Source organism: Tamandua tetradactyla, chromosome 9, assembly GCF_023851605.1.
Source record: "Tamandua tetradactyla isolate mTamTet1 chromosome 9, mTamTet1.pri, whole genome shotgun sequence".
Taxonomy (NCBI): Eukaryota; Metazoa; Chordata; class Mammalia; order Pilosa; family Myrmecophagidae; genus Tamandua; species Tamandua tetradactyla.
Window position 1 is genome coordinate 112,275,416 of NC_135335.1, and position 16,884 is coordinate 112,292,299.

The 16,884-nt window shown below is 35.3% G+C and overlaps 1 protein-coding gene across 1 annotated transcript in view; it reads right to left on the reverse strand.

Annotated features, from left to right (window-relative positions):
* Positions 1–339: 339 nt before the first annotated feature.
* SREK1IP1 (SREK1 interacting protein 1) overlaps positions 340–16,884 on the reverse strand; it is a 57,999-nt gene continuing 41,454 nt past the window's right edge. Inside the window, exons 4-5 of the mRNA XM_077117301.1 lie at positions 8,394–8,466; positions 340–5,786 (exon numbers count right to left, since the gene is read on the reverse strand). Coding sequence (XP_076973416.1) covers positions 5,597–5,786; positions 8,394–8,466 — 263 coding nt within the window. The 3' untranslated portion in view covers positions 340–5,596. The remainder of the gene's footprint in view (positions 5,787–8,393; positions 8,467–16,884) is intronic.

The window sequence follows — 16,884 nt, forward strand, 5'->3', positions numbered from 1 at the left end:
ACATAAATCTCAGGGGGAATGTCTTATAAACTAGAAGTTCTTAAGCCTCTTAGAAATCTATCTATGCCTTTTTGGAGGATTTGCTGCTAGGCAGGCAAATACTATATTGCCTTTATAAAAGCTAATATATTTAATAACAAATTATTGCAGTGCATAATCTGCATAAATATTTTCTGCATTTCAAAGGATAACCACAATAAAAATCCTTCACTGATAAAATGCTTAAAGAATCTCTAGGTAAAGTTATAAAACATAGCAGTTCTCTGGTCTCATTTAACGCTATCACAGTAATACTATCCAGATATACAGAAATAAAACTACAGTTTCTGCAAATTATAATTGGTTTAAAGGATTTTTATTCATAGTTGTGATTTCAAGAACACAGACAAGGTTGTATAATGGAATTCAATACGAAAAAGAGATTAATTTTACAGACAGATACTCAGCTGGCACATCTACAGTGTTGTGGTATGTTTTCATGATTGGAAAACTATCTTTTAAAAATGTGCCACATACAAATTCTCCGGTCTGATATATAAAAAAGAGAATGCCTTATTATTCTTGGGCATACAAAGTTTAAGGCTAGAAACTTTTGATTACTAAGTGATCAAAATTTCTACCAAGAACTGTGGATATCTTCTAGACCAGCAGTGTCCAGTAGAAAATTCCATGGTGATGGAAATGTTCTCTATCTACATTTGGTGGAGTAGCCACTAGCCAGGTGTGTTACGGGACACTTGAGATGTGACTAGTACAACTGGAGAACTAAAGTTTAATTAATTAAAATCTAAATAGCTATATGTGGCTGTATCAACAGTGCAATTCCAGATCATTACTACATCTTTTTGTCTAAGTTGGAGTTCACATTCAAAAAGAATACTTTGACATCTTTACCAACACAAAAATATTAAATTGCTTACATATAGCATATGTAAATTTTGAAAGTTAAAACATTTCCATTATAAAAATGACTTTACATGGTCATAAAATCAAAAAATTTTCATGTATTTTTGTGAAAGCTCATAAAGTTTTTGTGGCTGCTTCTTGATTTTTGATGCAACTTTGATTTAAAAACCCGGAAAATTGGCTATCTTTATGTACAGATATTAATAATTATATTACTAACTAGATGTTGCCTCAGGTGAAAATCTAGGTTGAGAAAGTGTGGTTTAAGGCACTAGTACTGTTCTGCTTTTGTTGCTCAAGGGCAAGAGCAGATGTCATGAAGGACACAAGGAGCAGGAAACTTAGAGACTCCAGGTCAGCAGAATGCTGCCATCATAGGGGAGAGGCATTCTGAGGCTGGGTATGGCTGGAGGCATCTTGGTTACACTGGAGGAAGGGAATTCAGATTCTGCCATCCTGCATATTTTTTAGAGGAGCAGGGAAGAAACAATTGAGGTCAGAAGATCTTGGGGCTTCACAATTGGGGTTACTGCCATGCTGGCATAAGAAACCTCTTCTTGGATGCCAACAGCCCACAAAGACCACTGTCAGTTGGGGTCCTTGAAGCACTCCCGGATGAGCCAGCTTATTGCTAGGTTACCTGAGGGAGAGCCACAGGGGTCATTTAGCAGACTACTGCTATGCTTCTCTCTAACTTTGAAGCAACTGAGACAAAATATTAAAAGCAAGAAGCCTTATCAATTATGGCACAGTCTGTACATTTAAAAATATTTTTAAAATATTTATTTGGACTTAATGAACACTAACACAGTGATATAATTGTATTTTAAGCCAGTTCAAAATAACCTAAATTAAATTGAAAAACAAAGTTCAAAGTATGCACATATACATATAATTCTGGAGATGGGTCTGATGAAGAATTTTTAGGAGGCTTAAGTTACTGTGTCATTTTTGGTAACCATAATCATGTCTTAGAAAAAATGATGGGTTTAGAAAAAGAGTTCAAATAATAGAACATAAAGGAACCAAATTATTTTTGATGTAGCCTTCTAATAAGAGCAATATCACCTATTACAAATTGTGGATTTTAGAAACTGGGTTATGAAATGGAAGGGACAAAGCTCCAATAAATTATTTTCTTCCTTAAAACTCTTTAACATCATCTCATTGCTTATAGATTAAAAAATCCAAGCTTCCAAACATGGACCACAAGACTTCCTTTTGTTCCCAAGAAACTAGAAAGGTGGCCTCAATTCTTACCACTTCTTGTTTCATATGACATACCAGCAACACCAGATTGTTGGTGCTTCCTGGCACCCAGCACTGTTTTTTATATTTGTGGTCTTCATTCACTGCACCCACTCTGCCAGAACCCCCAACTCTCACCCTCAATCCAAATGCAATCCACGCATTACCTCTTTAGGTAACCACTTCTAATTTCTCCAGACTAAGTTAGTTTACCCCTCTGTGTTCCTATAAACCTAAGATGGTGTTAGGGCAGTTGTTGGGCTTATTATATAATGATCTGTTCTAGTGTTTCTCCTATCAATTAAACTGCGAACTCCTTCAGGGAGATAAATGGTCCACATTTATCTCTGTGACCCCAGTACTTAGCACAGGGCTTGGCATGCTAGGTATTCAATAAATGTTTGCTGAAGAAAGGACTCAATGGCATTGGAATCAACACTACTGAAGACTCTTCAGCTTAGTTTGCAATAGAAGGTGACTAGGGTTATACACTCTTAGGTAAAGTGAGCAGCAAATACAGACCCATACAGTCGTTTCACTCCTCATTAACTGGTGTGTTTTGGCCTCAGGAAAACCAGATATAAATAGAGATGTACTAAGTGTAAAGAACTGGAGATACCTTTGAGAGATTTTAGCCAACAGATGATATGGAGAATAGAAAGGGGGAACTGTGTGGGGAATAGGTCTATCAGTCCAAAAGCAATGGCCTAGCAGTGTTCAGATAATCTACATACTGATGCAAATCATAGCAAATTCTGTCTGTTTCCGGTGAAAATGACATAGGGTGGTTAATGATGTGAACCCAAAATTATCTGCTTAAAGAACTGAGTAACTTCGAAGGTTCTTAATAGCTGTAATCATTAATTCAACCTTCACCAACAAAGAATACTAGCTGATTACATACAATAATTTCTAAAATAAATATTATTTGAATTTTACTAAAATATTGATAAACATATATATTAAAGATTGTAAGAGATTTCAGAGATAATTTGGTAAATTTTATAGATGAAAGATACTAAGGCCCAGAGAAGTTAAATGACTTTGTTGAAGGTCATATAAGTAGTTAGAAAAGTCAGGTCATTTTGATCTTTGAATTAAATTCAGTTTTCGTTCTGCTACATACTGCCTGTAATAAGATTTCATTTATATTCTCCTAAAAATTATCAGTGAGGTTTGCATCCAATCCCAATAATACTAACAAGGTCATTTAAGAAGAAAATTATTTTAGTAAAAATAAAGGATTTTTCTTCACATGAGGTATTTCATAAACTGTGCTAATAACAAGGGAAAGTTACTTAATAATAATTCCAAGATTATCTCAAGGGAGAAATTACTGAGCATTAAAAATTTTAAATTTGCATACTGTATTAGTTAATGAAGACTGAATTTCATATAATTTTCTAAATTATTCATTGTATCACCTTCAGAAAACAAATCTAATGAGCCAATTTGTCACCTCTAGAATTAACAGAAGTAAATAAAAGTTATAAATATTTGGATGAACTTTCACTATAATTACTATCATTTTTAAGTATGTTACACTCTCAATTAGATAAAGCCATCATTTTGTACCATTTTCCACTCTTTTTACAAAAACATTTTTTTATGTTTACTTTTCATCTTGATAACCAAAGAAATAAGGGTTACTGCATTGTATTTTCACAAAATAATAGCAAAGGCAAAATAAACCCTTAAAAATCTAGTAGCTCTGTATCTCTCAAAATAACTGACTGAATTAGTTAAACAAAACCGTTTCTTTTTGAAAGGCCAGATAACTAAACTGGGTTACGGACAAGCGAGAAGTGTTAGAGCTTCTTTGACTAATGCTAGAATATAGGGATGTGGATGCAGCAAGAGAATTTGAGCATGACCTTCAGGTAAGCCTATGTTAGAAGGTGTTTTGAGGCTCCCTGAGTCTTTTTGAGGACATGCCAATTAGGGAGCTGGTGAAAGAAGAATCAGCAAATTTTCCATCCTATGAGGTTATGTGCACTGACCTGATCTCACCATGTGAATTCAACTGTAGACCCGTCAGTGGGCTACCAATTTGAAAAGTTTTAACTGCACCCCTCTGAGGTTCTTTCAATCTTTGGTGCTGTATCATGATATTGAGTTGACTTCCAATGCTGCTACAAAATAATAAGTATTTAACATAATGGGTATAAGGAATACATACCTAAATAAGTAACGCTTGATCACTTTGAAATTTAAAATCTAAGAAACATTTAAACCTGCTAATATGTGCTGGAAAATGCTTAGCCATATACAATTTCCACTGTTATATATAAGGGCTTTCATGATGCAACTCCCTGGCTCTTAAATTTTAAAAAGCACAGAATAAAAGTCTTAATTCTAAATTTTTGTCACTGCTCCTGAGGTTTGTGACTGAAGGAGAAGACTGGAAACATCCCAAACTGGTTATTTATGAAACCAGAGATTCCATGTGAAACCTGATTCAAAACTACATACAAACTATTTCTGACAAAATAAACATATATGTTCATATTTATAAAAATTTTCCATATTACTCATAGAAACAAGTTTCATAATTACATACTGAATAGAGTAAACATAAAAATCAGTTCTAATGAAGATTTCACTGTCTTCCTAAACAAAAATTTCTGTGTTTTGAGGTATTGCTTAAATACATGCCAATATGGCACATTTGCAAGACAATCCAACAGTCTATCATAAACATTCTTATCACCACAGCATCATCTATGAGACTAACTAATACGCTGAAGTACACTTATCTTTCTAAACAGGGAGGAAATATTTTAATTGTTACAAAACAAAAGAGGCAGGAGCTAGAAACTCTACATTTCATAAAACAGTGAAACTTTGTTATAAATATGTTTGTTTATCATCTTTCTGCAGACATCATTCACTAAAAAGTCCTACACAAGACGAATAAAGAAGTGTCATCTCCTAAAACATTAAAAAAAGCCTAGATTTAAAAACAACAGTGAAGAATTTCACTCTCTTTATATGTTACATAATAGTATATAAAGTTATTAAACTTTTAAGTGTCAAGAGGAAAGCCTCACCCCCTACTTAGCTTCATCCCTTGACCGACACTTGATTCAGCGAGACTCATGAACTGCTAGGCAGATTACCTGTGCTGACTGTAGTAAAGTCATTTTATAATCAACTTAGGAAGCAATAACTTAGCCAAACATACACACACACAAATACCAAAAATGGTGTTTGGGTATGTACTAAGGTCCATAATTGGGGTATGACTATCAAGTGATTCAGTACTTTCCAATCATAAGATGTTAAAAATGTATTTCTAGAGGGATAATGGTCCCACATATGAAAAAATGTCATATGGAAAGGGCTGTTATTTATTGCAAAACATAATTATATAGCAAATTCTAAGGTCAAATAATTTTTAAAAACACATTTTAAAATTTAATGGCTTATGCCAAAGTCTCAGTTACTTTTTGGAGATTTCAGAACTATTAGGGCCAGAAGAATGCTTTTCCTTTTTTCTCTTCTTTTTTTCCTTTTTGTGATGTTTCCCTTTTTTTGACTTGCTCTTCTTTTCTTTTTTCTTTTCCTTCTTCTGATATTTTTGTTTCTTCTGTTTCGAAGTGTCCTCATCAGTGGAACTGGATGAATAAGACCTATGGACAATAACACATGCTGATTGCATTTATGGCTGATAGGCAAATTAAATAGGATTTGAACTGCCTTAAATACCTCCTGGAACAAGGTGGGAGTATACACAAAAAGAAATGTGTCATATATTTGTATTCTCTCAAAATGCTGAATTCAGAATCTGTGCAAATTGGTCACAGAAACTCACAAAGAAAATATCTATATTCTGCTTACTCTAGCAACAAGTTTTTTTTTTTCTTTTTTCCATGGGCAGGCACCAGGAATCGAACCTGGTCTCCAGCATGGCAGGTGAGAATTCTGTCACCGAGCCACCGTTGCACCACCCTCTAGCAATTGAATTCAGTAAGGATGAAATACTTTTTCTGTGGTTTTAAATTTTTCAGGTTATAGCTACACTTTAAAATCTAATAAGACAAACAAAGTGGGATTAACTAAACCTAAAGATAGAAACAATTCATTTGTGTATATATTAATAACTTGCTAGCATATTCTCTAAAAGAACTACAAAAGGATGAAATTACATAAAAAGGGCTGTAATTTTACATTGATATAAATGGATGAAAACCGGGAATTAGCAAAACAAAAACATTTTTGTTAATTTTTTTGATTTTTCAAGTTAAAATACTTGACCCCTACAGACACAGTGATATAGATGAACACATCCGCATTCCAATCTAATTTCCATTATTTACAGAAAGAATGCTTTAAAATGAATACTTTATAAAAATAAATAGTATGATTTATCATTTTATCTTATTTTTCTAAGTTTAATACTAAAGAGAAATAAACAGTAGAATTCATTCTTCTAAAATTAAAAAAAGAGAAAATGAAAAATCAGAAAAACCCAGCTAAAATCATATATAAGTAACACTATATACGTATATCCAAAACTCATTTGTGACAAAAGAGAAACTGAGTTAATTAAAAATAAACAAAGCATCACTAGAGTTCAATGATTTGAACATTAGAAACTTGTCAAAAACATAGAGAAAAAGTAAATGCAGCAGACAACAGTCTGCTAGTTTAAGGCTATTTTGTGTCTTTTGGTGACTCCTGTAAATTCCTTGACTGCCTACCTCTTTAGTGATGCTGTGTCTTTAATTTTATCTGAAATGCTAGATTCCTTTTATTTCCTTGTCTACTACTAAGATCTCTGACCATCTGCTGAAGTAATAGTCTCTTGTATTCTCTTGTTTCCTCTTCTGCTCTATTATTCTCAGATACTATCTGCTTTCCTGTTTTAAAGAACTCTGCTTGACTTGACCTCTGGAATCTGACTAGCACCTCTTCTCTGCCTATACTTTTTGATTTGACTTTTTCTTGTCCTGGGCTCTTGATTTTTAAAAGCAAAATATTAAGCTTTGGCACAGCAAGTTAGGTGGCATTATCTATGCTGAGTGTCCTAAGAAAAATTAATTTCATTTCAGCCCCTATCTGAGGTTGTTGAGACCCAAGACAGCAAGTTCTGCATAAATGATCTATGAATATAAAACAATTATTTAAGATTTGAAAGAAAACAAAGAATCTTACTTTTCCTAAATGGAACCCACCCACTTTATGGTGCTAGAGCAGAATGATTCCATAGACATACTAGAGTCAGAAATCCTGAGCTCTAGTTTCCTATTAGCTTTTAGTTTATTATTTGACTCGAAACAATTGAACTAATTTTTCCAAATTATAAAATATCTGAGGTATTAAAATGTATGGACTAATTGCTCTATGAAAACTACAATGTGACAGCACTACAAAAACAGACTTACAGTAATTGTGAGAGAACTAGAGCCCAAACCAGGCAAAACCATGCCACATGCCTCAAAAAATGGCTACGTTTTATATTTATTCTAGCATAAATGAAACTGCATTTGTTAATCAGCGCAGAAGCTCCCTCTTAATTCTCAACTATTTTGTTAATTAAAGTTAGTTGTCAAGAGTCAATAGCAAAAATTTATAGGTGGCTGATGAAGGTTCTGAAAGAGCTAAAGGAAATTTTAGTTTTATAAGTACATAAATTCTATTAATTAATTTCTTACCATGAAAAAATTTAAGCTCCAACTTTTTTACATATATGAGGTAGGTCCAGGTAAAGGTTTGGCTGGTATTCTAAAACGTAAAATTTTAAAATACAAATAGAATACATAAAAGAAGAGGAGGGGGCGGGCCGCGGTGGCTCAGCGGGCAAGAGTGCTTGCCTGCTATGCCGGAGGACCCCGGTTCGATTCCCGGCCCCAGCCCATGTAAAAAAAACAAACAAACAAACAAAATATAATAAAAACAAGATGTTTCCCTTTCTTCCTTCCTTCCATCCTTCCTTCCTTCTCTGTCTTTCCTTCCCTTCCTCCCTCTCTCTTTAAAAAAAAAAAAAAAGAAGAGGAGGGCTATTATCTTTTCATACCTTGCTTTGTTAAAACAACAACAACAGATTTAAGGTGCTGTCTTTACTTTAGATTCTTGACAAATACTTTACTGTTTTAAGGAAACAGCGCAACAGCTAACTCCCTTCAAGAAAAAAAAAACTATATTCAATTAACTGAAGTACACATGAAAAATAACATTTTGTAATCCATTCTAGACTCTTATTCCTGCTTTTTTTAAAATCAAGATTAAAAAAATACCTTTTCCTTTTTTTTTTCAATTTGATTTTCTCCTTGTTTTTTGCTTTTTTCTTTTCCTCTTCTTCATTTATTCCTGTGACAATTAAAAAAAAAAAACAAACTCAGGTCACCATGTATCTATCTACATAATACGGTATGTGATACTTTTCTTTTTTTAAACTTTTTAATTGTGTAGTATAACATATATGCAAAGCAAGGAAATAAAAAAGCAATAGTTTTCAAAGCACTCTTCAACAAGTAGTTACAGGACAGATCCCAGAGTTTGTCATGGGCTACATTCGATCCTCTCAGATTTTTCCTTCTAGTTGTTCCACCATATAGGAAGCTAGAAGGCTTTAATATTTTTTGTTCACCTTAATCAACTTTTTTCTTCTTTTTTGTGAAAACTAACATAGATATTAAAAAACCAATAAATTTCAAAGCACAGCAGCACAATTAGTTGGTAGAACATATTTCAGAGTTTGACATGGGTTATAATTACACAATTTAGGTTTTTACTTCTAGCTGCTCTAAGATACTAGAGACTAAAAGAGATATCAATTTAATGATTGAACATTCATATTCATTTGTTAAATCCTATCTTCTCTGTATAACTCCACCATCACCTTTGATCTTTCATCCCTCTCTTTAGGGGTGTTTGGGCTATGGCCATTCTAAATTTTTCATGTTGGAAAGGTCTGACACTAATATGGGGTAGGGAGATGGAACTATCTGATGTTCTGGAGAGGCTGGGCCCTCTAGATTTTAGGACTGACCTGGTCCAGGGACCCATTTGGAGGCTGTAGGTTTCTGGAAAGTTACACTAATACATGGAACCCTTAAGGAATCTTACATATTGCCCTAGGCATTCTTTAGGATTGACTGGAATGGTCCTGGTTGGGGTTTGGCAGGTTATGATACAACGTCTAACTGGAGCATGTGTAAGAGCAACCTCCAGAGTAGCCTCTTAACTCTATTTGAACTCTCTCTGCCACTGAATCTTTGTGACACTTCTTTTCCCCCTTTTAGTCAGGATGGAATTGTTGATCCCATGGTGCCAGGGCCAGATTCACCCCTGGGAGTCATCTTCCACATCGCCAGGGAGGCTTTCACTCATGGATGTCTTGCCCCATGTAGTGGGAAGGGCAATGATTCCCCCCTTTAAAAGCTGTTCTGTTTCTGGTATATTGTATTCTGGCAGCTAGCAAACTAGGACAGATTTTGGTACCAGAGAAGTTTGGGTACTGCTGCAGTTTGCAAATACCAGACAGTATTTGCAAATAGTTTGAATGACTATTTAAACGGATAAGGGGAAGATTTTGGAAGAGTTGTGAGAATGCCTAGAATGCTCTGAAGAGACTGTTGGTAGAAATGTGGACTTTAAAGATACTTATAAAAAGGCTTTAGACAGAAATGTGGCATGTATTATTGCAAACTGCAAGGAAGGTAATCCTTGTTCTAAAATGGCAGATCACCTGGCAAAACCGACTAGTGGATTTGGCTGGAAGGCAGATTTTAAAAGCCAAGAAGTTGGATATTTAGCAAAAGAGATTTCCAAATTCAATGTGGAAAGTGCAGCCTGGCCTTTCCTTGCATCTTGTAGTGAAATGCAACAGGAAAGACAGGCAAGAGATAAGCTGAGAACTGAACTCTTGGGTACAAAGAAACCAGAAATTGATGTTCTGGAAAGTTCTGGGCTTCCAGGAAGGGAGATCCCAGAGAATAGTGCCCCATTATGAGGATTTAACCAAATGTGGAACCAGTCAGCCATTTCAGAGAAAGTCAGGACTGGAGATGGAGTTATCCAGGAAGAATTTATGGAAACTCCTTCTGTCTGATGGGCATGATCCGAGCCTACTGCATAGAAAGCCAACAAGAGAGCTGTGGGATCTATACCAACTCACCTGCTGCCAGTTTGGACTAAAAATCCCAGAAAAAGGACAAAGTAAAGGTAAAATAACTTGAGAGGCAGAACTATGGAATCTAAGGTCTGAAGTCAAGAAATGTCAGGCCAGGAAAGCAAACCTACCCAAACACTTGGAGTGGGTGAGTGTGTCCCAAAGACAGACGGTGGGCCTTCCGCCTGGCTGCAGTGGAAGTCTTGGGGTGCTTCAGGCCTTGGAGAGGGTGAAGCACATTCCTCGGGGACTGGGGAGAGCCTGGCTGCCACCACATGGAGAAGGTGGGCATGTGCCCTGGAGATGGCAGAGAGCCCGGGTACGGCCCCAATGCTGGAGAGAGTGTGGCTGAGAAAAAGGTGGTCTCTCCAATGTCCCCCAAGATTGTGTTCGGGGAGAGGGAGGCCACTGCATAGGCCTTTGAAAAGGGTGGGACTGCCACCTTGTAAAGCCCCGAAGATAAATGACTTGCAGACTTTGAAATCTAATGGATTTTGTCCTGCAGATTTTTGAACTGTGTGGATCCAGTGACCCCTGTGTTCCTTCCAACTTCTCCCTATGGAAATGGGGGTATTTATCCTATGACTACCCCTCCTTTGTTGGCAGGAAATAATTTGTTCTGAGTTTTACAGGTCCAGAGCCAGAGGAGAATTCTGCCTTAGGACTGACCATACCCGTAACTAACTTTGAGACTTTGTATCATTTCTGCCTTTATGTTGCATTTGTATTGTTACTGAAAAGGTTTAAGGCTTTCTGATACTTTGTTGGAATGGATATATTTTGTATATGTGAACATGCCTTTTTTAGGCTCCAGAGGGTAGAATGTGCCAGTTTGAAAGGAATAGGTCCCCTAGAAAAGCCATGTTTTAATCTTTATCCATCTTGTGGAGGCAGCCATTTATTTTAATCCCCATTCAACACATTAGGCTAGAAACTTGATTATATTATCTCCATGGAGATGCAACACACCTAATTATGGGTATTAACCTTTGATTAAAGGGAGATGTGATTCCATTCATTTCAGTTGGGTCTTGGTCAGCTTATTGGAATCATTTAAAAAAGGGAAACATTTGGAGAGAGCCACAAGAACCATGAGAGCCCATGCAGCCAGAGACCTTTGGAGATGAAGAAGGAAACGCATCTGGGGGAGCATCATAAACAAGAAAGAAGCCTAGAGAGAAAGCTAGCAGACATCATCATGCTCATCATATACCTTTCCAGTTGAGAGAGAAACCCTGAACTTCATCAGCCTTTCTCGAATGAAGTAACCTCTTGTTGGTGCCTTAATTTGGACATTTTTGTAAACTTGCTTTAATTGGGACATCTTCACCGCCTTAGAACAGCAAACTTGCAACTTAATAAACTTCCTCTTTTAACAGCTGTTCTGTCTCTGGTATATCGCATTCCAGCAGCTAGTAAACTAAAACAGTTGGGAAACTCAATATGATGATGTCTTCGTGTACATGAGATTTCCTAAAGAAAATCAGAGGACTCTGTATAAAGAGAACTAAAATTGTGATTGAGAAAAGGAAAAATAAAAGAGTCAGACTAAAGATAAAATGTATTAAAAGGAAGAAAAATCCTGAAATTTCAAAGGACTATCTTTAATGGCTTCTAGCTCTTGGTTAAACTTCTTCATTTCTGAGTCTGGGCTGACAATCCATTTTTTTTGGGTGCTGTTAGGTAAAGGTGTCAATAGCTGGCCAGGCAAATTGGAAAACAATGATAAAAGGCAAAGTGAAGAAAAATAGGACGGGGGAATAAAAGAAATCATTTAAAAAAATCACATGAAGATGTACATATAGACAATATGAAACTGCAAAAATACGTTTGATAGGCTGCCTCTATCAGTTAGTCAGTTACGCCAGCAGCTACTTAGTTAACTGGTCAATACCATTTGTCCCTAAAAGCTCTCTCCCCATTGTAAGAGAGAAGTATTAAAAAAGTACAAGTGATGGAGCTGTGAGAGCTTCTATTCTATCATAAGCAGAATGAATAACATGGTTATTTGAAATTCATCTACTGAATTACATGTAGAATTTGCAAGTGAAAGACGTTCGAACAGGTTAGGTGAATTCTGTTGCAGAAGCAGAGATTAGGGTGCCTAAGATTTTAAAGTGAAGGCCAAGCAAACGTGTCAGAGATCATTGGTTATCATCTGAAAACCAGTGGTTTGGTCTTGTATTTCTTTCCTGTCTCAGTTTCCTTTTTATTTCCTATTCTCTCAAACTAACTTCTATTTCTCAATTCTGAGATGTGTTACCAAAGAAGAGGTATCCAGTTGCACTGAAAAAAATATGCTTATCTACTTAAATTACACATATTTATCAGGAGAAACACGACATGTATTCATCATGTTTGAACAAGGATGAAAGGCAGTGTGGCACAGCAGTTAGAGTAAAGGCAGACCTGTACATGTATCTAGCACCTTCACTTACTAGTGTGCTAAGTTAGACAAGTTTCAACCTAAGTTTCAGTTTCTCTATCAATAAAAAATTAAAAGGGAACAAAAATATTAATCTACTGAATTGTGAGGATAAAAGAAGTCAAGCTATATAGAGTGTTCAGTATTACTTTGTTCAATTAGTGGCATGCATCATTATATTTTTAAAACTGCTTTACTGATGTATAACTGACATATAATAAATCACAGAAATTTAAAGTATGCAATTTGTTAAATTTTGACACATGACCCAAGAAACCGTAACCACAATCAATATAATAAAGATACTTTCATTCCCCAGTTTTCCTACACCTCTTTGTAATCTCTTCCTACCACCCTGCCTGCTCCTAGGCAAACACTGAGCAGTCATTGCAGATCCACTGTGTGGATACACCACAATTCCTTTATCCATCAACCTACTGATGGATACCTGGGTTGTTTCTAGTTTTGGGATACGACAGCTAAAACTGTCATGAACGTTCGTGTACAAGTACTTGAATGGATATATGCTTTCATTTCTCTAGGGAAAACACTTAGGAGAATGACTGGGTCATATGGTAGGTGTATGCTTAATTTTGAAGATATCACAAAACTGTTTTCTAAAATGGTTGAATCATTTTGCATTCCCACTAGCAATTATGAGAGTTCCAGTTGCTCTACAAACTTGTGAACACTTGGTATGGTTAATCATCTAATTTTAGACAGTCTAATAGGTACATAGAGGTATTGTGTTTTCATTTAGCATTTCCTAATAACAAATGAAATTGAATATCTCATATGCTTGTCAATTTGTATATAGTCTTTAGTAAGATGTTTATTCAAACCTTCTGCCTATTTTTGATTTGTTTTCTTAACAGTAGGTTCAGAGAGTTCTTTATAAGATATTTATCAAAAAGTTTTTGCAGCTGCTTTCGCCAAGTCTACAATTTGTCTTTCCAATCTCCAAAAGCAGAAGTTCTTAAAGGTAGAGAAAAGAAGGCAGACTGGTCAGGGATCTTGGACACTTCAAGGAATGAGAGTTTCAAGTGAGTTTCCTGGGTTTTCTTTTTGCTTCATATATCAGGAACTTGGAGGTGAAGAAGCTGGCAATGTGCAGAGAAAAAAAAAATTCCTTTTAAAAGCCTGTTCATTCTAGCCAAAGATCTAGGAAAGAAAAGGGCAGCTTAGCAAAGACAGAAAACCTTTAGATGGTAAATTTTCTAATCAAGCCAAACACCACAGAAAAATACGGTGTCACCACCCCTGCCCTCCAAGTCAACAAAGGCTGAGTGGGGAGCCTAGACTTCTACCCTTGCAAGGCTAAACAAGGTGTCCCAATGCCTGCTGGGGTGGTATCATGGAGGGAAATGAGACTTTTATTCCACCTGTACAGTAATAATTCTCTCACACGTGTCACTAGTAGTGACCAAACGGGGAGTCTGGACTTCTGCTTCCACCTGGCAGCAATGATGCACCCTTCACAATTCCCAACAGAGAACTGTCTGAGGCGATCAGATGGGCAGCTGAAACTTTCAACCCAGCCCAACAATACTGAGGAGCCATCTCCTCCTTGGTGTCAACAGAGACCAAGTACAGAAACCAGATTTCTACTTTCATTTGGCAGTAACAGGGTGGTGCCCCCAATTTTCCTGCTGGAGTTTTGTCAGGGAAAGCCAACTAAAACAGAAAGTTTCAATAAAAATCAGAGTCTCATAATACAAAAATGTCCAAATTTCAATAGATAATAACCAGTCATACCAAGAACCTAAGATTTCAAATGGAATTAAAAAAAAAGTCAACAGATGACAACACCATGATGACAGATGTGTTAGAATTATTTGACCGACATTTTACAGCAGTCATCATATGCTTTAATGAGCAATTATGATATGCTAGAAATAAATGAAAAAAAAAAAATAGCCCTAACAGAGGAACAAAAAGACTCAGCAAAGAAATAGAAGATTGAAAAAGAAAGACTCAATTAGAAATTTTAGAAATAAAAAGTTCAATAGATGGGCTCAAGACCAGAATGAAAGCAAAGAGGAAATAATCATTGAACAGTGAGATAGAACCGCAGAAATCATCCAATATGTACAAGAGAGAAAATAGACTGAAGAAAAAAAAAAAAAGAAACAAAGAAAAGAGCTTTAGGGATCTGTGTGATAATAGGAAAAGATTTAACATTCATGTAACGAGAATCTCAGAAGCAGATGAAAAAAGGTAGGGCAGAAGAAAATAATTGAGAAATAATCATGAAAAATGTCCCAAATAGCAGGAGACACAAGTGACAGACTCAAGAAGTTGAGTGAATCCCAAATAGAATAAACCCAAAAAACCCCATATTAAGGCACACAATGATTAAACAGTGAAAAAAGGAACCTTGGAACCTCAGGAAAGAGGAAAAAACAGAATAAATAAATATACTGATAGATACAATATGTTTTCTTTCTCTTGAGTTTTCTAAATTATGTTTGATGGTGGAACCAAAAATAACACTGTGTGCTGTGGTTCTAAATGTATGCAGAAGAAATAGTTAAGACAGCTGAATTATAAACAGGGGAGGGTAGAAGGATATAAAGGAACTAAAGGTTTCTATACTTCAACTGAACTGGTAAAATGATGATACCGGTAGACTATGACAACCTACATATATTCAATGCAGAATCTAGAGCAATCACTAAAAACGTATACAAAACACTATAGGTAAACAAACAAAAAAACCCAAAGACTATATTCAAAGACTAACAGATAGATCAAAATTGAATTCTCTAGTGTTTAGGTAATGTTATAAATAATAATCAAAGCACTACAAAAATCCTAAAAATGTTCAAGTAACCCAAAGGAAGGCAGGGAAAAGAAAACAGAAATAAAAAAGTAGAAAGAGGAAACAGAAAACAAATACTAAAACTAGGAGACTTCAGCACTAGCATATAAATAATTATATTAAACATAAATGGTCTAATACACCAATTAAAAAATAGACGTGAGCAGAGTAGAATAAAAAAAAACATGACCTAATTATATGTTGTCTATAAGAAACTCACTTAAATATAAAAATATAGATATGGTAAAAGTAAAAGGTAGCAAAAGGTATATCATACTATACAAAATATTAATCAAAGGAAACAAGCAGTGGCTATGTTACTATGCAAAAAAAAAAAGGCTTGAGAGCATAGAAAATTGCCAAAGAAAGAGAGCCATTATCAAAGACAAAGAGAGCCATTATATAATGATATATTAAGTCAATCCATCTAGAAGACATAACCATGCTAAATGTGTATGTACTAAACAAGGAACTACAAAATATGTGAAGCAAAACTCACGGCACTGAAAGGAGAAACACTCAAATTCACAATTTTAGTTGGAGACTTCAACATTACTCTATCAACAACTGATAGAAGATATAGGCAGAAAGTCAGCAAGGACATAGAACAGTTCAACACCACCACAGATTATCAGGATCTAACTGACATTTATAAAATATTCCACATAATAATAGCAGAATGCACATTCTTTCAACTGACCATGGTACACAGAATAAAGACCAAATCTGAGGCCATAAAACAAACAACAAAATTTTAAAAACTGAAGTCCTATAGAATATGTCTCTGATCATAAAGAAATCAAATGGGTTCTCAATAATAGAAAAATAACAAGAAAACCTCTAAACACTTGAAAACTAAACAAATCTCTAAATAATTCTGGGGCAAAGAAGAAATATCAAGAGAAATAGAAAAGTAGACTGAACTTAATGAATATAATATACCAAAATTTGTGGAACACAGTGAAAGAAGTGCAAAGAGGGAAATCTACAACACTAAATACTTATTATTAGAAAAGAGAGAGAGTCTCAAATAAATTTCCTTTTTCTTTTTCTTTTTTTTTGGTACGGGCAGACACTGGGAATCAAGCCCGGGTCTCTGGAATGGCAGGCGAGAATTCTGCCACTGAGCTACCTTCATATCGCCCCCAAATAAATATTTTAAGCTCCCACCACAAGAATCTAAAAAAAAAAAAGAGGAAATTAAACCCAAAGCAAACAGGAAATAAAAAAGATAAGAACAGAAATTGATGAAATTAAAAACAGAAAAGCAATAAAGGATACATCAATGAAACAAAAAGCTGGCTCTTCCAAAAATTAATGAATGTCAAATTTCCAGCAAGACTGACAAAGAAAAAAGGAGTGAAGACA